This window comes from Capra hircus, chromosome 16, assembly GCF_001704415.2.
Source record: "Capra hircus breed San Clemente chromosome 16, ASM170441v1, whole genome shotgun sequence".
In the NCBI taxonomy this organism is placed as follows: Eukaryota; Metazoa; Chordata; class Mammalia; order Artiodactyla; family Bovidae; genus Capra; species Capra hircus.
The window spans coordinates 22,008,806-22,033,578 of NC_030823.1; the positions used below are offsets into that span (position 1 = coordinate 22,008,806).

Sequence of the window (24,773 nt, forward strand, 5' to 3'; positions counted from 1 at the left end):
TTGATGTTGGACAGGGAGGTTTGGCCTGCTGCAGCTCATGGGGTCTGAGATCCTGTCCTCAAAGCTTCATGTTTTGCAGGGTAATTAAGGCATGCATGCTGCTAAGTCACTTCAGTCGTGTCTGACTCTGTGTGACCCCATAGACGGCAGCCCACCAGGCTCCCCCGTCCCTGGGATTCTCCAGGCAACAACACTGGAGTGGGCCGCCATTTCCTTCTCCAATGTATGAAAGTGAAAAGTGAAAGTGAAGTCGCTCAGTCGTGTCCGACTCTTGGCGACCCCATGGACTGCAGCCCACCAGGCTCCTCCGTCCATGGGATTTTCCAGGCAAGAAATAAAAATCAGTGCAGAAAATCAGAAAATCAAAAGTGGGAGACAACCCTCAGCAGGAAGAGAGAAGAAAAGTTACTGGAGAAGGCAAAAGTTAATGAGTAATCATCAAAACAGAAGAACGTTCTATAAAATAACTGACCTATATTTACAAAAATGTAAATGCCACGGATGACAATGAACGGCTGAGGAACTACTCCTGATTAAAAGAAACTAAAAAGACATGACAAGAAAAATGCACTAGGACTACATCCTCTCCCGGGCAAGGGAGAGCAGGGACAGATCAGAGGAAGTCAAAGGAGAGGCCCACAAGCGTGGATGACTATTTTCTACCTTTCAGTCCAGTTAGTAGCAAGGGAGAAGTTTCTTTTTGGTACCTTGGGCAAGTACCAATGGGTTTAAACAAGGTATTACTGAAATCACACACTTGCTATTTCCAAGTAAGTAAAAAAGACTGCAATTAAAGGGAAATCTACACAACTTTAAAGTCTTTATTAAAGGTAGGAGAGTATGTAAAGGAAAAAATATATCACAAAAGGAAAGCAGCATCAATATAACTACTATCCTTCAGCAGAGATTTATCTGAGGGGCCATTTAAAACAAATAAAGAGATAGAGATGAGCAACTTTGGGAACCCGCCATGCATTAATACTGAATAATCCCAGTATGGCTAAGACTGCTTAGCTTGAACCTGCAACCTCACTACCTCTTCCTATCCACAGCCTGTAATATGAGTTTATAAATTCTTGACTCCTAACTGCTAGTTCTAACAAGATTTGCTGTTTCATCAGTAAGAAAAAGTTAAATCCCAGAAGTCTGAAAAATGGAATAAAGAATGCAGATCACCTATTAATGACTGTGCAACAAAAGTTAAATCAAAAACATTAAACCAAAATTTAGACTAGACTTGAACATACAAAGTAAGAATGAACAAACCACTGTGAAACTGTAGTGTGAAATTACTGTCTGATTAGCTGCACCAATGACAGCTATTAATAGCTGATGTCCATGCACCCTGATTCTGATAGTCTTACTACTGAAATAACTTATTTTATGAATTCTTGATATAAACGTTCTAGTAACAACCATAGGGGGTTTGTTAACCATAAACAAGGTCTTCAAGTTCATTTTTATTCAAACAACAAACTGCCAAATTGGGAGAGTGGGAGTAAAATATGCAAGGGAAGCCTTTACCTTGAGTTCCCAGTGATTGAATTTCCAACCTGGTGAGTAATTATCTCGCAAATCAACTCGAACTCGAATACTGACACTGAGTAACCGCCTTCGATAATCATTGCATTTTGCAAGTAGAGCATCCCTGTCTTCTTCAGAAAGTGCATTTGTGATGCCACAGGGAATAACCACCACCTAGAATCCAGCATGATATCACAAATTTATACAAAAATAATGAAGCCACAATCACCACCTAGTACTCACAAATCAAAACCTCCTGGTGACTATAAATCTTCACAGAAATCAACTTCTGTGGTCTACACAGAACATCTAGCAATGAGCTGCGTATTGTTTGTCCATGATGACTGCATTTTTGTTTCTCATTTAACCTATTATAAATCATTTCAAAAAATAATTTCCAGAAGTTTTATAAAGCAGGTAGAAAATTTTAAAGGGCAGAAAACAGTGCCATGAATAATACACAGTTACACACACTGAAATCTAGACTGTATTCTGTGTTGTTCCCGTATTAGCAAAACCTACCTGAATGACACTCAGAAAAGCACACTTTTCAATTTTCTTCACTAAATGTGGCTTGAATTTTATAAAAGAGATGATGAGCAGGAACACTTTCCCTACCTGAACACAGGCTACACGGGGCGGCAGCACTAAGCCCACGTTGTCCCCGTGAACCATGGTCATCACACCAATAGTTCGAGTCGTCAGGCCCCAGGAGTTCTGATAGGCCAACTGCTTCTCTCCTGCTGTCTTTGGATCTTCAAAAACGATTTCAAACATTTTCGAGAAATTCTGTCCTAAATGATGTGATGTTGCTCCCTAAAATAGAGAAACATGTCTTTTAACAACCTATTTTGCCTTTGAAAATAACAACTGTTAAGACCACACACCTTAGCATGGCACTGGATCTGCTTTATCTTCCCTGATTTGTTATGTTAAATGAGTTTTTAAAACATAACTGATACAAAAAAGAGTAAGATTAGTAAAAAAAAAAAAAAAATTCTATCAGAATTAATACAGAAGATAACTATGATACCTCTTCTGCTGTGGGCAGACCCTTTCATAGGAGTAACTTTAATTACAAAGGTTTAAAAAAATATATCCATGATCTGGTAAGTCAGGATACAAGCTTGACTTAACTGACATTGGAGATTTGGGGGGAATGGAACAGATTGGCCTGAAATTATAATACGACCTAGAAGCATGTGATATACTGATTTTTTTTTTTAAAGAGTCTCCTTCTCTGATGGCAGAAGAAACTTATCAGATTGGCCCATGGCTATGCTTTCAGTCGCCTAGGAATCCTCTGTGGCTGTCTGATACCTGGATAGCTCTTCCACTGGCAGATATAAATGCTTCCACTGTAGTGGTGTAATCTCCTCCCGCAAATTTCTCCTTTTCAGTCTTTCTTCCCTTTACAACAGGAATTGCCAGGAGTTCTTCATATACCTGAGCGTATAAGTCAAGTATCTGCAAAACCTGTAACACGTTAAATGTAAAAGTGTTCAAATTTATGCTATATTTATTGGTTACAGATCTATAATAACTATACTGTGGTGGGGAAAGCATTCAAACAACAAAAATCTTTTTTCTTGGAAAGGTTAAAGCAGCCAGCATGAATTCATTGAGAGAGACAAAGCATAACTCAAAGAAATGGAGCATTTTTCTAAATTAATTTTTATTGGAGTGTAATTGCTTTTCAATGTTGCATTAGCTTCTACTGGACAGCAGAGAGAATTAGCTGTACTATTCCCTCTTTTTCCTTCCCATTTAGATCACCACAGAGCACTGAATAAGGTCCCCTGAGATATACAGTAGGTTCTCATTAGTTATGTTTTAGAATAATTTTTAATGTACATAAATTTAGAATATAAGAGAAAAATGAATGCTTATGAAAGATACACAGTAACCTGGGTGAAGACATCCTGAAGAATAATTAATTTCACCCATGATATAATTTCTTCTATACGTTGAAGTCCAAAACTATTTTCATCTGAAAATTTAAAGCAGTACATTTTCTAATAAAATTTCAGTAAGCAGTTCCTTAAGTTCATGCTCAGACAGTAAAGAATCTGCCTGCAATGCAGAAGATCCAGGTTCAGTCCCCGGATCAGGAAGATTCCTCTGGAGAAGGGAATGGCAACCCACTCCAATATTCTTGCCACGGGAATACCATGGACAGAGGAGCCTAGTGAGCTACAGTCCATGGGGTCGCATAGAGTCAGACGTGACTGAGCAACGAACATTAACACATTTGAATTAACCTGTTTTTAACTTTAAGAGGTGATAGGTAAATTTTAAGGAACAAAACAATTTATACCAGAAAGCTGTCTTATAATGTCACTTCGAGATCAGACCAAATTTCAATTTAGTTATTTACTGAATGATTACTACTATGTAGACAGCACTGCATTACTCACAGCTGGGGGCGGGCGGGGGGGGAAATGCATTGTCTGGACAAAGAATTAGAACAGAATTAATACAGAACACAACTGTTATACCTCTTCTGCTGCCTCTTCAAATGTAGCAAAGGCACTGTGCCCTTCCTGCCAGAGGAATTCACGAGTACGTAAGAAAGGCTGAGGGTGCTTGAACTCCCAACGCTGGAAGAGGCAAGAACACAGTTTGATCGTTAGAGCTTTTCAATTTTTAGTGACAACTTTATGTGGTAAGCAATCAGAAATCCTAATTGTGATCCAAAATATCAGTATTTCAAAAATGCTTTCATATTCCCAATCCTTTGAATATAAAAGCAAGAAAAAAAAAATGTGTGGTTTTTTTTTTTTAATGGCTAAGAAGAAGAATGAAGAATTGTAAGATGGGAGTGCACCTACCACCACGTTGCACCACTGGTTGAGCTTTATGGGCAGGTCTCTGTGGGACTGCACCCACTTCGCATATGCAGGATACATTACTGAAAAGACACAGGGAAGGATGGGCAGTTAGTCATTCCCCTTGAAGGCTGGTACCATTAAACCAGCAACATAATAGGAACAAAAGCGCTGTATCTGTGCCAGTGAGTGAACGGTACTGTAGTTCATAAAATGGATTAGTCAAGGAAAAACCAGACCGTATTTTATGTTCTTCACAATGAGATTTACATTTGACAACTTCTCAGTGTTTTGTTTATAAAGACACTAAGTGAACATCTTACAGTATATACTATGTTCTATATTAAGTTCTTTGCATTCATTACACTGTTCAATCCTCACATTCAACCCACAAAATAAATATCACCTCAATGAAAATGTGGAAGCTGAGCTTAGAGAAGTTAAATAACCTGCTAAATGCAGCAGCTCTCAAACTTTACATTAAATCTATCTGCTGTGTCTACCCAGAGTCTGAAAGCTCTTGCCATGAACTGATAATTTAAGTGAAGACACTTGTCTTATCACAGCCTATTCAGGATTATCTACAATTAGTAAATAAAAAGAAAACACTGCCAATCTGCCATGTGAAAATAAAAAGTTGGTGTCAATTTTAATAATGCATCATTATTAAGAATATCACTGAAAGTATCAAATGAAGAGCAAACAATCCCTAGCTCTAAAGATGGATAACCACTTTCGAAGACACTGACAAGCCCAAAGGCTCGAACTTTCCAAGCGGTATTGCCAATTCTTATGTGTAGTTTTAGGAAAACCATTTATCCCGTCAGAGAGCTTTTTTCTTTAACCTGCAAAATGGAGATAACAATAGCTGTCTCTACTTTCCTAACTACACATTTGTGAGAATAACACAAAGTGTAAATGAAATCACTTTTTAACCTATAAAAACTCTATATAAATGTAACATGAAAATGATTAATTTCAAATCAATATGGCATAAAACACTAGTGTTTGCAATTTTATAATCAATTCCAAGAATAAGACTCTATGGGAAGTTCTGAAAAATTATAGCATGAAATTAAAAATTATACAAGTGTTTTTTTGTTTTTTTTTTAAAAACTTTATCTGGATGACAAAGAGCTCCACAAAGCATACTATCAGAGAACATAATTCTATGCCACTCAAATCTGCACTCATCTTTATTAAAATTCATTAAACTTTGTATCATTAACAGGAACTATAAATATCACAAAATAAAAGGTGAAACTCAACTCTGGAAGCTGTCTCTAATGTTCAGTGAGCTTTTCTCCTGTGTTCAAGGCCCATCCTCACCTGTTTCACTGGTAGGACGAATGGCAATTGGTTCTGCCAACTCTGTTTTGCCAGATCTTGTCACCCAAGCAACCTAGCAACATAAAATCATTTTTCATACATTTTTTAAACAGCACTTTAGAGAAAGAACACAGATGTAGGCAAATTTCTATTTTAAGTTTTGCTATATATCAATTAAGCAAGTTAAAATAACCACTACTGTTCACTGTGAGAAAAGGTATTTACTGTCATAATTTATAGTTTTTTATATTTAATAATAGAAAATCATAATATTTTATAACATAATTTATACAGCATTTGTAATTTTTACTAAAAGGTAAAAGCGGGTTAATTAATTAATGTAACAAAAAGAATCATGATTTACACTGATGAAAGAAATATAATTTTTAAAAATCGCTTTACATTTCTCTAAGTTGACTGCTGTAACCTGTCTTTTAAATTACTATTCAAGTGTGAATTGAAAATATACTTCTGACTTTATAAGAGAAAAATGCAAAAATTTACCTCAGGAGCAAAGTCAGCAATATGAGTCTTCTCTTTCTCTAATGCACCTTGAGACACAAACATGGGGAAATAGCAGTTTTCAACACCGAGTTTCTTGATCTCAGCATCAAAAAAGTCCTTGATGGATTCCCAAATGGAATATGCCCAGGGACGAAGGATATAGCAGCCACTTACATCATGGTATTCAATCATTTCTGACTTTGTGATGACCTTTTTAAAAGAAAAATACATTCTATGAAGCCTAAATTGAACCAAAATCACAGTGCAAGTGCCAAGAGTATGAGAGTCAAGCTTGAAGTCTGGAGGCTTTCCCTGCTGGTGAATCCTCTTTATATGCATCTAAGATGGATCTTTCTAGATCCTTCTAAGAAACAAGAGTGCTCTAAATTCGTAAGACTTGAATCCTAATCTTGCTTCTGCTGTTTTACTGTTTTGTTACTTTGGACTAATACTTTCACCTCACCAAAAAAAAAAAAACAAAACAAAAATAAAATAATGACTATCTCATAGATCTACTTCTCAGTTCAATACTTTCTGTGAGCATGCTTTGAAAACTGACACGTTACATGACTATACTATGGATTACTAAAGGCATTATACATTACTACTCTGTATCTGGATTTCAGAATCCAAATGTAAGTAGCCTGTGAGAAATTTAAAAGAAGAAACCAACTGAGCCCATACTCACTTGAGAATACCAATCTGCAAGACTGTCTTCTTTTCTGGCCTCAAGACCCAACCTGTAGATATAAAAATAAAATATAAATCTCTCCATCCAGCAATTGCTTTGAGGCTGAACAGAAATAAACCCCGAAACTTCAAAATGGCTTGTTTTTCTTCAGTATGAGTTATTTCTATATTTGTATCTCTTCTGTATTCATCCCTATATTTTTATCCTAGAAAATAGTCATTTCTTAAAGGGTAGTGTGATACTGTCCACAAAAATCAGGAAAGCTAAACCTAACAAAAAGCTATGATTTTAACGCAGACGTTCCTTTACAAAGTTCTTTATAAGTTACCTTATAAGTGAAGTCACTCAGGCGGGTCCGACTCTTTGCGACCCCATGGACTGTAGCCCACCAGGCTCCTCCGTCCATGGAATTTTTCAGGCAAGAGTACTGGAGTGGATTGCCATTTCCTTCTCCAGGGGATCTTCCTGACCCAGAGATCGAACCCGGGTTTCCTGCACTGCAGGCAGACGCTTTACCGTCTGAGCCACCAGGGAATCCCAGTTACCTTATAAGTTCTTTATAAATTACTACGTATTTGTAGTAAAGACAGAATTTATCCTCACTAAAAAATAAAAGAAGTTTTCGCCAATCTCAATCCAGATAAATTAGAGTAACATCAGTGTCTCACTGTAAGTAACCTGTAAATAGTAAAAAACAATGGCTATATATATATACATATGTCAATACACAAATGTGTATATGTGTGTGTGTATATATATCCTTACATGTTCTTTAAGTTTTTCTTTTAATTTCAATCAATAAAAGTCACAGAGATAAGATACCTCCAAAATAAATCAGGTCTACAATAAAAAACTATTCTAGGCAATAATCTTTTTTTTGAAACACTGACAATTATTCAGCAAACTGCAGTCTTAAAATTCACACAGAAAGTCTACCCAGTAGTTACGTCTTATAAAAGGTCCATCTTTTTAGAGTTTATTGGCTTACTAGCTTAAAAGCTGAATGTATTTACATTTGAATTCTCCATTTTTCACTTTGACACATCTCAGCAAAATGTCTACATGAAGTCTGGCCCTTTCACAAGCAGTCAGAAGGTAAAAGGTAAAATGTTCTGTTCTCGTCTCTCGTTCAGTTCAGTTCAGTCGCGTCCAACTCTGCGACCCCATGCATCGCAGCACGCCAGGCCTCCCTGTCCATCATCAACTCCCGGAGTTCACTCAAACTCATGTCCATCGAGTCAGTGATGCCATTCAGCCATCTCATCCTCTGTCGTCCCCTTTTCCTCCTGCCCCCAGTCCCTCCCCGCATCAGAGTTCTCGCCTCTACTATTCTATAATTCTGATCACCTAGTCGATGTGCAAGAAAAGTCACAGCTGTATTCTCTTGTTTAAGGAGAGACGAGAGACAGGATGCCATGAGAGATGAGAGGCAGGATTTGAAATTCAGCTGAAAAATCTTAACATCAGCTTAGCGCAGGTTTAGCTTCGAGAGAATCCACATAAAGTTCACTCTAAATTTGGGATGGGGATAATGGAAGAATCTTATTGTTCACATGGATTGGAAATATCGAAACACTGTTTATTCCACAGTGGGTGTCATCTTTAAACCAGGTTTGTTTCATATTTAACCAACCATTTTAAAAACCTATTTCAAATGAAGTTCTCATTTAGTCCTCACAAAAGATTTTCATTTGAAAAATCTGCTAAAGTACAAAACAATATGTATAGTTAGGTTAACAATTGTGTTAAAGGGAGGAAAAAGAGAAAAAAAGAACATTTTTGCTGTTCAGTCGCTAAGTTGTGGATAGGCAACTCTGCAATTCCATAGATCACAGTATACCGGGCTTCCCTGTCCTCCACTGTCTCCCGGAGCTTGCTCAAACTCATATTCATTGAGTCAGTGACGTTACCCAACCATCTCATCTGTCGCCCCCTTCTCCTTTTGCCTTCAATCTTTCCCAGCATCCGGGTCTTCTCCCAAAATACATACATATACATGTATTTGTTTCTACTTGTGTAAGCGAATGAAAATCTCTTGATGGATGGACAAGAAACTAGTAACACTGGTGACCAGTTCACTATGGTGGTAAGAGGAACTGGGAAAATGGGAAACAAGCATAGGACTGAGATTTCCCTGAGCTTTTTATATTCTAAGATTCTTGAACCAAGCAAATGAACGTGTTACCATTTAAATATACAGAAAATGAACAGAAGCTATCTGCTGATATTATACATTTAGCATTCTCCAATTTAATGTGATAGTCAAACTAACCAAAAAGAAGTTTGTTTTTCAATAATTTAAAGTTGAATTCATCTAAAACTTTGCTTCACTCCAACTAAAGCTTTCGGTTTATTACCTGGTCTGCTTCTTAGGCCCTTGTCCTTCCCCTGCTCCATTTGGTGACAGCCCACTTCCTTGGTTTTTAGAGGAGTCTTTCTTTTGGGTGTCATTTTGCTTCTGAGGCTTATTCTGCTTTTCAGATTTGTTCTCCTTTTCTTTCTTTTTCTTATCTTTCTCCTCAGCCCCAGTAGCAGAGACAGGCTTATAGTCTACTCCTGTCAGAGACTTGTACTGTGCCTTCAGCTGAAGGAGGTCTTGTACGGCTGTATCTACTTGATCCTTTAACAGAGAGGAAAAAGAGAAGAGAGCATTTAACTCCAATCGCTATCTAAGCACCGACGTCCAATGTTTTACAAGCACATCTGAAAACACAAAGGCAGAGGGGTAAGGGCTAGCGGTGGAGGATGTTAAATATACTAACTGCTGAAATGAATAAGAGAACATGGTAAGTAGGGAGAGAACTTGAAAAGTTACTAAAAAATTGTACTATAATGGCTCTGTTTAAAGAATAGTCGCTAGCCAAACACAGCTCCTTAAAGTAAATAAAATTTAAAATTCAATTCCTCAGTCACAATAGCCCCATTTCAACTGCTCAACAGTTCCAGAGGCTAGTGACTACGGTACTGGACAGAACTGTTAGAGGGCATTTCTATCATCTCAGAAAGTTCTACTGGAAAGCACAAGATATAACATGTATTCTGCAGTTTAACATGAGTCTGTAAAGGACAGAAGTTGAACATTTCACAATTATAAAAATGACAGTAATCAAGCTTCTATATTACTGGTTAAACTTCAAAACCTGTAACGACTGTTTTCCACTCCTGTGAATTTGTACCAAAAATCCTACTCCTATAGTGTAACAGGACAAGTGCAAACTACGCCAAAAGTTCAAAGTAAAAGCTGCCATTTGAGACTGACAGAGCTTTAGGAGTATGAGTCACGCAAAGAGTATGCATGAAGTGTCTCCACTGTGCCAGGCACTGATAGACATAGGTCTCTATTCTTACAGCCAAGAAAGACAATAATTAAAGTATAGTGTGTTTAACTTGTGGATGTGACGGGTGATGAAAGTCAAGTCCAATACTGCATTGGAACCTGGAATATTAGGTCCATAAATCAAGGCAAAATGGAAGTGGTCAAACAGGAGATGACAAGATGACACTTTAGGAATCAGTGAACTAAAATGGACTGGAATGGGTGAATTTAACTCACATTACAGTTATATCTACTACTGTGGGCAAGAATCCTTTAGAAGACATGGAGTAGCCATCATGATCAACAAAAGAGTCCAAAAAATGCAGTACTTGGATGAAATCTCAAAAACGACAGAAGGCAAACCAATCAGTATCAAAGAAATCCAAGTCTATGCCCCAACTAGTACTGCTAAAGTAGCTGAGGTTGAACAGTTCTACGAAGACCTATAAGACCTTCTAGAACTAACATTCCAAAAAGATGTCCTCTTCATTATAGGGAATGCAAAAGTAGGAAGTCAAGAGCTACCTGGAATAACAGGCAAATTTGGCCTTAGAACAAAATGAAGCAGGTCAACGGCTAACAGAGTTTTGCCAAGAGAATGCACTGGTCATAGCAAACACCCTCTTCCAACAACACAAGAGAAGAATCTACACATAGACATCACCAGATGGTCAATACCGAAATCAGGCTAATTCTATTCTTTGCAGCCAAAGATGAAGAGACTCTATACAGTCAGCAAAAGCAAGACCAGGAGCTGACTATGGCTCAAATCACGAACTCTTTATAGCAAAATTCAGACTTAAATTGACGAAAGTAGGAAAAACCACTAGACCATTCAGGAACGACCTAAATCAAATCCCTTACGACTATACAGTGGAAGTGACAAATAGATTCAAGGGGTTAGATCTGAAAGAGTGCCTGAAGACTATGGACGGAGGTTCGCAACACTGTACAGGAGGCAGTGATCAAGACCAGTCACAAGAAAAAGAAATGCAAACAGGCAAAACAGTTGTAGGACAGGGCCTTACAAATAGCTGAGAAAAGAAGAGACGCTAAAGGCAAAGGAGAAAAGGAAAGATATACCCATTTGAACGCAGAGTTCCAAAGAATAGCAAGGAGATAAGAAAGGCTTTCCTCAAAGCAAAAAAAAAGAGGAAAACAACAGAATGGGAAAGACTAGAGATTTCTTCAAAAAATCAGAGATACCAAGGGAACATTTCATCCAAAGATGAGCACAATAAAGGACAAAAATGGTATGGACCTAGCAGAAGCAGAAGATATTAAGTAGAGGTGGCAAGAATACACAGAAGAACTATACAAAAAAGATCTTCATAACCCAGATAACCACGAGGGTATGATCACTCACCTAGAGCCAGACATCTTGGAATGCGAAGTCAAGTGGACCTTAGGAAGCATCATTTTGAACGAAGCTAATGGAGGTGACAGAATTCCAGTTGAGCTATTTCAAATCCTAAAAGATGATGCTATGAAAGTGTTGCACTCAATACGCCAGCAAATTTGGAAAACTGAGCAGTGGCCACAGGACTGGAAAAGGCCAGTTTTCATTCCAATCCCAAAGAAAGGCAATGCCAAAGAAGGCTCAAACTACCACACAACTGCACTCATCTCAGATGCTAGCAATGTAATGCTCAAAATTCTCCAAGCCAGGCTTCAACAGTACATGAACCATGAACTTCCAGATGTTCAAGCTGGATTTCAAAAAGGCAGAGGAACCAGAGATCAAATTGCCAACATCCATTGGATCATCCAAAAAGCAAGAGAGTTCCAGAAAAACATCTACTTTTGTTTTATTGACTATGACAAAGCCTTTGACTGTGTAGATCAAAACAAACTATGGAAAATTCTTAAAGAGATGGGAATACCAAACCACCTGACCTGCCTCCTGAGAAACCTGTACGCAGGTCAAGATCCAACAGTTAGAAATGGACATGGAACAACAGACTGGTTCCAAATCGGGAAAGGAGTACATCAAGGCTGTATTTGTCAGCCTGCTTATTTAACGTATATGCAGAGTACATCATGAGAAACGCTGGACTGGAAGAAACACAAGCTGGAATCAAGATTGCCAGGAGAAATATCAATAACCTCAGATATGAAGATGACGCCACCCTTATGGCAGAAAGTGAAGAACTAAAGAGCCTCTTGATGAAAGTAAAAGAGGAGAGTGAAAAAGTTGACTTAAAGCTCAATATTCAGAAAATGAAGATCATGGCATCTGGTCCCATCACTTCATGGCAAATAGATGGGGAAACAGTGGAAACAGTGACAGAGTTTATTTTTTCGGGCTCCAAAATCACTGTAGATGGTGATTGCAGCCATGAAATTAAAAGACGTTTGCTCCTTGGAAGAAAAGCTATGACATTCACAAGAATGTGAATGGTAGAGGATAACTAGATTTGATGGGCAGAAAGCGTTCCAGACAAAGAAAGTAGCCTGTAATGTACAACCTAGACAGCACATTAAAAGGAAGAGACATTATTTTGTCAATAAAGGTCCCTCTAGTCGAGGCTATGGTTTTTCCAGTTGTCGTGTATGGATGTGACAGTTGTAGTACAAAGAAAACTGAGCGCCAAACAATTGATGCTTTTGAACTGTGGTGTTGGAGAAGACTCTTGAGAGTCCCTTGGACTGCAAGGAGATCCAACCAGTCCATCCTAAAGGAGATCAGTGTTGGGTGTTCATTGGAAGGACGGATGCTGAAGCTGAAACTCCAATACTTTGGCCACCTGATGTGAAGAGCTGACTCATTTGAAAAGACCATGATGCTGTGTAAGATTGAAGGCTGGAGGAGAAGGGGACGACAGAGGATGAGATGGTTGGATGGCATCACCGACTCAATGGACATGAGTTTTGGTAAACTCCAGGAGTTGGTGATGGACAGGGAGGCCTGGCGTGCTGCAGTCCATGGGGTCTTAAAGAGTCAGACACCTCTGAGCAACTGAACTGAACGTAGACAGCATATTAAAAAGCAGAGGGAAAAAAAAAAAAAGCAGAGACAGTTACCAACAAAGGTCCATCTAGTCAAAGCTACGGTTTTTCCAGTAGTCACTGTATGGATGTGAGAGTTGGATTATAAAGCAAGCTGACTGCCGAAGAATTGATGCTTTTTAACTATGGTGTTGGAAAAGACTCTTAAGAGTCCCTTGGACTGCAAGGAGATCAAACCAGTCTATCCTAAAGGAAATCAGTCCTGAATGCTCACTGGAAGGACAGATGCTGAAGCTGAAATTTCAATCTTTTGGCTACCTGATGCAAAGAACCAACTCACTGGAAGAGACCCTGATGCTGGGAAAGACTGAAGGTGGAAAAAGAAGGGGACGACAGAGGATGAGATGGTTGGATGGCATCACCGATGCAATGTACATAAATTTGAGTAGGCTCTGAGAGTTAGTGATAGACAGGGAAGCCTGGCGTGCTGTAGTAAGTAGGGTCGCAAAGAGTTGGACACAACTGAGTGACTGAACTGAAGTGTTATGTCAGAGAACGGCAGAGTCCATGAGCATGTCCAGTCAACTCTAGTTGGTGGGAAAAGGATCAACAAACGATTCCCTAAAAGGCAAGATAAAAGAGTTGAGAACTGACATTAAGAGTAGAGGACAACTAGGTTTGATGGGCAGAAAGCGTTCCAGACAAAGAAAGTAGCCTGTAATGTACAAAACAAAAACACACAAATGTAATACCACACCAACCTTAGAAGCTTTTTCAGCTTTAAGTTTTCGAACTACTTCTCCTTGAGAAGCTACTTTGTCAAAAAGTAGTTTGGCTTCTGGTGTTTCTGGACCACTAGGCTCAGAGCTTCTGGGTGGACTTGAATCTGAACTTTGAGATGATGGGGGCTGACCAGGAACATACTCCTTCCCAGTTTTTTCTTTATACTGAGCTTTTAGGGACAGTAAGCATTCTACAGCTTCATTTACTTTAGCCTGTGAGAAAAGGGGAAAAAAAGACAAATATTTAATGCTTTCTGAAATTTCTGAAAATTTCAATTAGTATTAAAAATCATTAATTACTGCCAAAATATCCCTGTAAATAATCATCATGAAGAAATTCAAGCACGAAGGAGTCAAATAATCAGCCTAAAGTAACACATCAAACTAGAGAAAAGTTAAAAATATAAGTATCATAAATCTATATACAAATCATAAAAATAAGCATAAATGTCATACACGTATAATACTGCAACTTTTAACTTCATATATATAAACAGACAAAGTGGAGAACGTCCAAGCAAATTGTCAGTTTCCAAGTCTTAGAACTGTAATAGTCTCAGAATTTGCAAAATCATAATTTGCCTGTACAAATTCTTATTTTCTTCAGCCCATTTAACAGACACAAAATATACAATTAGAAAAAACCAGTATGAGCTCACCTAAAGAATAACTGCATCACTCTTAAAAATTTACAATGAAATGAGAGTGTATGTTGAGGTTTTAGATATTCACTTCATATATATATATCAGCCTCTGATACTTCAACTTAATTATGGTGAAGAAGAATGAAACACTCAGCCAAAAGGAAGATTCTTGTGACTTCAGCAGAGGACATCAACACAGGCCAAGTTGGATACTTCACCTGAATAGAGACACCATCTAACCGCAGACTGTACTACATACTTATACTGTATACTCTACCACTGGCAAGCCAAAGCATCAATCAAATCAGAGAAAAAGTGCCTCCCAAATAGCGTAGGCAAGTTTTACTGCTGCATTCTAACACTGCTCCAAATAGCTAAGAAGAACCCAAGAGAAACAGAAAGAATGGTAAGACGGGGTCAAAGGGAAGCAGGAAGAATCCATATATCTTCAAAGAATTGCATCACAAAAGAGCAAATGACATTTCCTTGTCCAACTATTTATGATACAATTCTCCTGCCTGTCAGAGTGCCACAGCAGGTATCACAGAGGAGGATAAAAGGAGAAACTGCAAAGAGCTGATTGTCTGATTTGTATTTCTGACTTGTCTCTTGCTTATACCGTCTTTAGAACTGAAAGTGTTTTCAAAGCAAAATCTATCTGTCTAAGAAAAGAGACAGAGAGTTAATCAGACATATAAGAATTGAGAAAAAAAGAATCTTCCATCAGCTAAATGAAAGAACATAGAAAAAAAAGTTAAGGGACTTCCCCTGCAGCCATTTCTACAAAAAGACACCTATCTGAAAGAAGTTCCATTTTACACCATAAGCAGGTGTTGACTACAGTTCAAAGTCAGATGGCACACACTTCACAAAGGAAAAAACCCTTGTGTGGCAAAGGAGAAAATTAGCATGGGAAAATCACTTCATTACTGAATGAAATATTCTAAAAGACCAAAATTATATACACCTCTCCAATTGGGAAATGGAACATTCTAGATATCTAAATAATCTGCTGCTGCTGCTAAATCGCTTCAGTCGTGTCCGACTCTGTGCAACCCCATAGATGGCAGCCCACCAGGCTCCCCCGTCCCTGGGATTCTCCAGGCAAGAACACTGAAGTGGGTTGCCATTTCCTTCTCCATGTAAATAATCTACTCAGATTATTTTTCAAAACAGGGTGAAATCATACTACTTGCTATGCAGTCTTTTCTGATGATTTAGAAGGTAACCAAAGATTCTTGAGAGAAAGAGAATTAGACGCATAAAACATAAGTCACCATCATTTTATGGCCTATTTACTCTGTACCAGATACAATGCTAAGTGCTTTTTATGGACCATCTTAGTTAATTCTCTAAACAATCCTTATCCATTTTATAAAAAAATAAAAAGAAAAGTTTAGAAAGATTAGGGACCATACCCAAATTTACACAGGAAGTGGTAGAGTGAGAATTTTAATCTAGGGTTTATTCTAGACACAGGGATCCCCAAACTCCAGAATCTAATGCCTGATAATTTGAGGTGGAACTGATGTAATAATAATAAAGAGCACAATAAACGTAATGTGCTTGAATCATCTTGAAACCACCCCCCCACCCCCCAGTCCATGGAAAAATTGTCTTCCATGAAACCAGTCCCTGGTACTAAAAAGGTTGGGGACTGCTGTTCTAGAGTTTTGATCTTAATCACTATAGTATGCATCACATTACAGAAAATATGAGACAGTGATCTAAATTTAAAAGGTAATTTTAATCCTGCTAAAAAGCAAGAGAGTTCCTGAAAAACATCTATTTCTGCTTTATTGACTAGGCCAAAGCCTTTGACTGTGTGGATCACAATAAACTGTGGAAAATTCTGAGAGAGATGGGAATACCAGACCACCTGACCTGCCTCTTGAGAAACCTATACGCAGGTCAGGAAGCAATAGTTAGAACTGGACATGGAACAATAGACTGGTTTCAAATAGGAAAAGGAGTACGTCAAGGCTGTATATTGTCACCCTGCTTATTGAACTTACATGCAGAGTACATCATGAGAAACGCTGGGGTAGAAGAAGCACAAGCTGGAATCAAGATTGCTGGGAAAAATATCAATCACCTCAGATATGCATATGACACCATCCTAATGGCAGAAAGTGAAGAACTAAAGAGCCTCTTGATGAAAGTAAAAGAGGAGAGTGAAAAAGTTGGCTTAAAGCTCAACATTCAGAAAACTAAGAGCATGGCATCTGGTCCCATCACTTCATGGCAAATAGACGGGGAAACAGTGGAAACAGTGGCTGACTATTTCTTTGGGCTCCAAAATCACTGCAAATGGTGACTGCAGCCCTGAAATTAAAAGAAGCTTGCTCCTTGGAAGAAAAGCTATGACCAACCTAGACAGCATCTTAAACAGCAGAGACATTACTTTGCCAACAAAGGTCCATCTAGTTAAGGCTATGATTTTCCAGTAGTCATGCATGGATGTGAGAGTTGGACTATAAATCTGAGTGCCGAAGAATTGATGCTTTTGAACTATGGTGTTGGAGAAGGCTCTTGGGAGTCCCTTGGACTACAAGGAGATCCAACCAGTCCATCCTAAAGGAGATCAGTCTTGGGTGTTCATTGGAAGGACTAATGGTGAAGCTGAAACTCCAATACTTTGGCCACCTGATGTGAAGAGCTAATTCATTTGAAAAGACCCTGATGCTAGGAAAGATTGAGGGCAGGAGGAGAAAGGGATGACAGAGGATGAGATGGTTGGATGGTACCATTGACTCAATAGACATGAGTTTGGCTAGACTCTGGGAGCTGGTGATGGACAGGGCAGCCTGCCGCACTGTGGTTCATGGGGTCACAAAGAGTCGGACACAACTGAGCAACTGAACTGAACTGAATCCTGCTAATGTACCACAAAAACTGCTTTTTTAAAAGAGATCTGTGATTATTACTGAATATGTCTCACAGAATGAGAAAAAAAATGATTTCTTTTAATATTTTAATTTTCTGCATTAAAAGGCATTTACAAAGCAGAATTGGATGATACTACTCAGTACACGACTACACAACAGCATAAGCACTTGTTAATAGATTTTAAGTCTTTAATGGACAAAGACTGTTCTAAACTTACTTAATGTGCCAACACAGACAAAAAAAGTTTTCAATAAATAATTGCTGATGCAAATAAATGAGAACGAAAACAGCCTACTGAAAAACCTTCAGTAAAGGTTTAAGATGGGAATTTGAGGAAGTAAAAACAACCCTGAGAGTAGGATATTAAAATATGACTGAAAATGGACAAAGTGGATGAGAACACAGTTGGTTGGAACACATGAGAAGTACACAAACTATTTTTGCAGCAGCCACTAGTGGAAACATTTCCCCATAGGAAAAGGGGGGAACTTTAATAAAAAAGTTAACCAGTTTTAAAATAGTAAGAACAACAACAAAAATTAGCAAGAACAGAACCTTTCAAAATGGCCTTAGCACCTCAATGATCAGTGGGAAAAAAAGGTTTAAAAAATACTTTTTAAATACAAGGTACTGAGAATCAAAATGCTACAACTGCAGAAGTGAAAGGTGCCATCACCCCCACCACATAGGCGAGGTTTGACAAGACCAGACAATTATGAACTATTTTTAAGAATTTTTTTTATGTGGACCATTTTGTAGGTCTTTATTGAATCTTCTACAATTTGCTTGTTTTTTATGCTCTGTTTTTTGACCCTGAAGCATGTGAGATCTTAGCTCCCTGACCAGGGATCAAACCCACACACCCTGTACTAGATGGTGAAGTCTTTTAACCACTGGACTGTCGCAGAAGTACTGTGAATTATTATTTGTATTTAATGTAGTAATCATCTGATTTTGCTGCCATTTATTACTCCAATTTTAAAAATCCTCAACTACAGATGTTCTGAAAACTTTTTCAATAAAAGGCATGGGCCAGACAGTAAATATTTTAGGCTTTGCAAGGCTGCTGCAACTATGCAACTCTGGAATTACAACACAAAAACGGCCATAGACAAAATATGTAAGCTAGTAAGTGTGGTTGTGTTCCAGTGACATTTCACTCACAAAACACAGGTGTAGGTCAGCTTGGCTAGCCCTGTCCTCAAGTGTCACAAGTGTTCCATAAAAACATTGATTTACCCGTTCCTGACTCCCAATTCAAAAAAATTGGGTTAGCCAGAAGATTTGTTCAAAGTTTTCCATAAGGTATTATTTAGTGTTCAAAACGTTTCACTCAAATTTCAGACCAGAGAAATCTGTTCAAAATCAAAACTTTATTTTTTGGACCTGCGGCTTTAAAACTTTTAAAAGTTAATATGTAAAATCTGAAAAGTGACCTTAACTATGAAAGTAACTCAGCAGTCAGAGCTATGAAATCTTGGGCGTATTTGTGAATTTCACCTCACACGCTATCTGCCCGATCCACCACTTTAACACAGAAGCCTCCTGGGCAGGAGGAAGAGCAAAGAGGAGCACAAAGCGGACTGGAAGGGGGCACTGAGGGTGAACACGAAGGTTGTTATTCTTTGCCCGCATTACGCTAATACTCTGCCTTCATGCCTAAAGGTACTTACACAGAATCACCAATCTGATCATGAAGCAGAAAAGGGGGTGGGAGAAACAGAGAAAGAAACTCTCATGGAAACCTGTAACTATAAAACCTCAGCCACAGCCGACCACTTTCCTTACTTGAGTGGTAACATGACATGGTTGAGAAACTACTTCTGTGGGAAATGGATGATTAAGAGGCTTAGACAAATCATTAATGTAAAACCAGCATAAACTTGCTTAATGAAAAGTAACAAACTAGTAAAACCATGACCCCCACCCCTCACAGGTGCTTAGAATGCCTCTAACTGCTGAAACTCCAATACTTTGGCCACCTCATGTGAAGAGTCGACTCACTGGAAGAGACTCTGATGCTGGGAGGGATTGGGGGCAGGAGGAGCAGGGGACGACAGAGGATGAGATGCCTGGATGGCATCACTGACTCAATGGACGTCAGTCTGGGTGAACTCCGGGAGTTGGTGATAGACAGGGAGGCCTGGCGTGCTGCGATTCATGGGGTCGCAAAGAGTCGGACACGACTGAGCGACTGAACTGAACTGAACTGAACTGAACTGAAGTAAACTGGAAGTAACTTGGAATCTAGGCTTCGCAAACTTCACGACGTTACTTGTATGTTCACATTTTACTTTCATGTTCACTGCAGGAAGCAGTTTCTCATTGGCTACTAAAACCAACAAATAAAAAAAAGGAGTATTATTTGACAAGGTTGTTGTGAGGATTAAATGCAAAAAAAGCATCAGTGCAGAGTGCGCCTTTCCAAATGGAGTCTATACAACATTTCCATTCCTAGTAACTGAGTTGGTTCTCTAGGAAAAAGAGCAATTTACTATTTCAGCATTTAGAGAAAAAAATACAGATATGTAAGTAACATTTTGAAACAGATATGGTACACTGTAGGCATTCAATATGCAAACTACAGTGAAGTCAGATGCAGTACCACACTTACCATTATCAAAAAACATGTAGTCAAAGTACCTCCCCAATTTCCAAAGAAATTTAGGTGATTTTTTGACCCACAGGTTGGCTTTCATAACAGTGCTGTTCAATGGACGTTGTCCATTAACCCAACAAGATGGGAGACATAGTTGGCTGCTACTCTAAGTATTGAGTTGGCCAAAAAGTTCATTCAGATGGTATGGACCACCTCGAATTAACTTTTGGGCCAACTCAATATACTTGCTGCTGTTGTTATTACCCCACATACAAGCAGCTGACTAAAAATCAGCCCAGGATATCAATGTATTCTACTAAGTATGAAGGAGTTTAAAGATCAAAGTCCTTCCCCTCAAATTACATCTAGAAAGGGGACCATGCTTAGTAAATGAGATATAGAGAGTACAAAATGCTCCTAACCTCACCACAAGACAGGAAATAGCAAGGATTTATATCCCCAACAATGCATCTATCAGTCTTCACTCCTTGAAGCAAAGCTGTTTTAGCGCATCACAGCTCTGCAGAGCTTCAACAGGCTAATTAAAGAGAAAAACTTTCTCATACTTCACAGTGAGAGAGACAGGAAAATATCAATAATAACTGCTGGAGCAAAGCCCCAAGTTCTCCCCAAAGCATTTTCTCTCCTCACCAGAAGGCAAAGGTCCACAGATGAAAGACTCTTTGGGTACAGAGTCTCCAGTCAGAGGCAGAAAAACTCGTTAATGAGGTGAGGAATTTACAACCACAAATCACTCAGTCATTCTCCAACCCAAGCCCAGGATGCTGATGAGACAACAGATCCCCAGGAGGATTTTAGAATAAATCTCCAGTTACGTAAGTCAGGCCCAGTGGTCCATCACATCTCTCCATGTTCATGCCACAACCCCATTCTACAATTTTTGGTAGCTTATCCAATTACAGTACTATTAACTTGATATTTTAGATCTCATTACTTTCTGAGTATAGAAACTACATACCCTGATTATTAAACATGATTTTTCTATCACAGATGCCATTCCTTTTGTCTCTTATTTTGAGCAAGCAATCCTGTTCCAAAATCAGTGCTACCACCCACTTGGCTAAACGTTTTGCCTAAAGATATTATCGAAATGAAATGAAATGTATTGCTGTTGTTTAGTCGCTCAGTGGTGTCCAACTCTTTTCCAAGTCCTGACTGTAGCCTGCCAGGCTCCTTTCTTTGTCCATGGGATTTCCCAGGCAAGAATACTGGAATGGGTTGCAATTTTCTTCTCCAGGGGATCTTCCTGACCCAGGGATCAAATTCATGTCTCCTGCATCAACAAGTGGATTCTTAATTACTAAGCCACCAGGGAAGCCCTGTGAAATGTATACTTCAGTCAAAATGTGGTATCACTTGAAGGCTCCCCTACAAAAAATCTGAAATAGTCACTGACAGACAATTCTTTATTCCCTGCATGCACCCTGAACTTTTGCTTGTGCTATCTTCTATATCCAGCCCTAGGACAGCAGCATCAATATCACCTGGACAACTTTTTACAAATGCACAACCTCTGCACACTCTGGACTTACTGGAGCTGACGCTCAAGAGGTGGAGCCCAGCAACCTGTTTCTGAGAGAGCTCTCCAATAATTCTGATGTACAATAAAGCTTGAGAACCACAGAGCTGGACTTTCAGTACCGTCCTCTGAAAGTCATTCATCTTAAAGGGCTTCTTCTACTTCAGGACTGGTTTCAATATTCTTTCTGTTTCTTCCTTCCCTGCCACTTACAGCCACAGACACTTCTGAGAGCAATTTACATATATCACCCAGGATTATAGCCTGTATACGGTTCTTCCTCAGCCCCTCTCCCCCTCTAGATGGTCAGCTGTGTCTCATCAATATTCCCAGAGCCTGGCACAAGCATACATCAGTAAACGTTGACTGTTACATCAAAATACTGAATCAGACAGTCTACAGACAACACGTCTTATGAGAAAATGGGACTGGCCAGATTGCTGGACCTCATGAGGTTACCAACAACGTGTCTAAACTCCTTCCAGGATACTGACCTTAGGGGCTTTCTCGGCTTTCAGTTTACGGACCACTTCTCCTTGTGCAGCCACTTCATCATACAGAGATTTACTTTCCACAATACTTGATGATGATTTAGAAGAAATATTCTGTCCTGCTGCAGCGGGAGGATTTCCAGGCTTATATTCCTGGCCAGTTTTCTCCTTATAGTCAGCCTTCAAAGCCAAAAGCTGTTTTACAGCTGCATCTATATCTTCCTTTGTGGCTTTCTTGGCTTTTAATTCACGAACCACGTCCCCTTGGGCAGCGACTCTGTTGTAAAGGACCAAGGAATCCTCAGCTGTAGCACAAGCACCCAAAGAAGGAGCCGATCTTGTCTTGAGAGGTGTAGACGCCTACAGACGCAGAGAACCAAAAACAAAATTATTAATTTGTGTTAAATATCTTTACACAAAATTTTATCAACTATTTTATAATATTTTAAGATAAACACAAAATTTTAAAATGCTAATCTCTTTAAAAAGTTTAGGGAAATCCCTGGTGGTCCAGTGGTTAGGACTCTGTGCTTCCACTGCAGGGGACTTGAATTCAATCCCTGATTAGGGCACTTAGATCCTGCAAGCCACGTGATGCAGTCAAAAAACTTTTTTTCCTAAAGTTCAAATGAACAACCTCATTCCTTAAAAAAAACAAAAAAAAGTATCCTAATAAAAAGTAACAGGAATAAACAAACGTAGAGGTACACAGATATTCATGAAGTGCTTTTTATCATAGTAAAAACCTGAAGCTAAATCTTTACCATTAGGAGACTATTTAAAGAAATGAGAAAGTGAAAGTCGTTCAGTCATGTCTGACTCTTTGCAACCCCGTGGACTACACAGTCTGTGGAATTCTCCAGACCAGAATACTGGAGTGGGTAGCCGTAACCTTCTCCAGGGGATCTTCCCAACTCAGGGATTGAACCCAAGTCTCCCACCTTGTAGGCGGATTCTTTACCAGCTGAGCCACAAGGGAAGCCCAAGAATATTGGAGTGGGTAGCCCATCCCTTCTCCAGTAGATCTTCCCAACCCAGGAATCAAACCGGGGTCTCCTGCATTGCAGGCAGATTCTTTACCAACTGAGGTATCAAGGAAGCCCAAGAAATTATAACACACCCAACAAATCTGAGAATAAACCACTGCCAGTACCAACATACTAGCAGTGCAACCCTGAATTAGTTATTAACACTTAAGGGTTTTACTTTTTAAAAAGATTAACATTTATAATTTGCATATTTTTCTATATTCATATTATATATATATTAAAGACTTTATTTAAAAGCAAAGAAAAAGAAGTAAAGTCTAAATCCTAGGACAGAAAGACCACTGATTAGACACATATCCATAGAAGTCAATTACTTGCCTCATTCTTTGTTGTTTCTACTTTGGTCTTCTCCTTTGACCCAGATGTTGGCATTTCCTTCGTATGTCCATCAGGAATGTATATCAGAATGCATGGGGCTTCTATGCAGCTATATGGACTAAAAAGAAAATGAAGGGACAAAAAAGTTTATCTGAGCAGCAACTGAATTCCTGCATTAATTCAATGGCACTGTTAATGCTTTTCAAAGTATAAGTAAATAGTCCATTCTCTTATTCACATCAGAGTTTCTTCGGAGTAGTTTTAAAACAAATATATAAATTAAAATTGACAGTGCTAATCATAAACTTTCAATTTATGAGCGTTCATGCATATAAACCTGCTAAACAAGTGCAGGACAAAGGTGTATCTACTTTGGCCACCAGAAATGGCAATAGCGGATATTCATGTCTCACTCTTGATTTAAAGGAAATGCATCCACGTACCACAACTAATCTGCTTATAAGCAGAAGAATTTCTATAAAACATTTATTTTACTAGAATTTCTCAATTCTAAAGGGTACAGTAATTAGCAGAATCCACCACCCCTGAGACTATCCCTATGCAAAAAAAAAATTTTCAAATTTTATAGTAAACGCCACAGAGTAAAAATAAGAGAATCTGATAACCAGAGAATCCTATTTATCTCTTCAGTATATTTTAATATGGCCTTGCTGCTGCTGCTAAGTCACTTCAGTCGTGTCCAACTCTGTGCGACCCCATACACAGCAGCCCACCAGGCTCCCCTGTCCCTGGGATTCTCCAGGCAAGAACACTGGAGTGGTTGTCATTTCCTTCTCCAATGCATGAATGTGAAGTCGCTCAGTCGTGTCTGACTCTTAGCGACACCATGGACTGTAGCCTACCAGGCTTCTCTGTCCATGGCATTCTCCAGGCAGGAATACTGGAGTGGGTTGCCATTGATATGGCCTTACCAAGATATAATTCACATACCAAAAAATCCACCCTTTGAAAATATACAATTCAGTGGCTATATATGTGCAACCCATCACTACTATCTAATTTTATAACATTTATATCACCCTAAAAAGAAACAATTTTGCCTTCTGCATTTATCACTTTCTAGTCTCCCACTCCTCTGGGCCCTGCTGCACTATTTATATTTTACAATATACCTACTCAAAATACACAATAAAGAAAAGGTAGTCAAGTTATAATTTAATCCAAAGATAACAGTTAAATTTTTTCTTTTTATTTGGACCACATGAAAATGTATTATAAGATGGTTTAGTTTTAGAAGTAAAAGTTGTTAATATTATGCTATTTCAATGTTAACACTTGTTACAATAAAGTCTGAAAAAA

At 38.7% G+C, this 24,773-nt stretch overlaps 1 protein-coding gene across 1 annotated transcript in view; it reads right to left on the minus strand.

Annotated features, from left to right (window-relative positions):
- Positions 1 to 24,773, minus strand: part of EPRS (glutamyl-prolyl-tRNA synthetase) — a 64,392-nt gene that overhangs the window by 8,520 nt on the left and 31,099 nt on the right. Inside the window, exons 17-28 of the mRNA XM_018060163.1 lie at positions 23,454 to 23,571; positions 22,090 to 22,446; positions 13,903 to 14,136; positions 9,234 to 9,496; positions 6,874 to 6,925; positions 6,186 to 6,395; positions 5,682 to 5,754; positions 4,356 to 4,435; positions 4,023 to 4,124; positions 2,845 to 3,000; positions 2,143 to 2,340; positions 1,525 to 1,698 (exon numbers count right to left, since the gene is read on the minus strand). Of these exons, the coding sequence (XP_017915652.1) occupies positions 1,525 to 1,698; positions 2,143 to 2,340; positions 2,845 to 3,000; positions 4,023 to 4,124; positions 4,356 to 4,435; positions 5,682 to 5,754; positions 6,186 to 6,395; positions 6,874 to 6,925; positions 9,234 to 9,496; positions 13,903 to 14,136; positions 22,090 to 22,446; positions 23,454 to 23,571 (2,017 nt within the window). The remainder of the gene's footprint in view (positions 1 to 1,524; positions 1,699 to 2,142; positions 2,341 to 2,844; positions 3,001 to 4,022; positions 4,125 to 4,355; positions 4,436 to 5,681; positions 5,755 to 6,185; positions 6,396 to 6,873; positions 6,926 to 9,233; positions 9,497 to 13,902; positions 14,137 to 22,089; positions 22,447 to 23,453; positions 23,572 to 24,773) is intronic.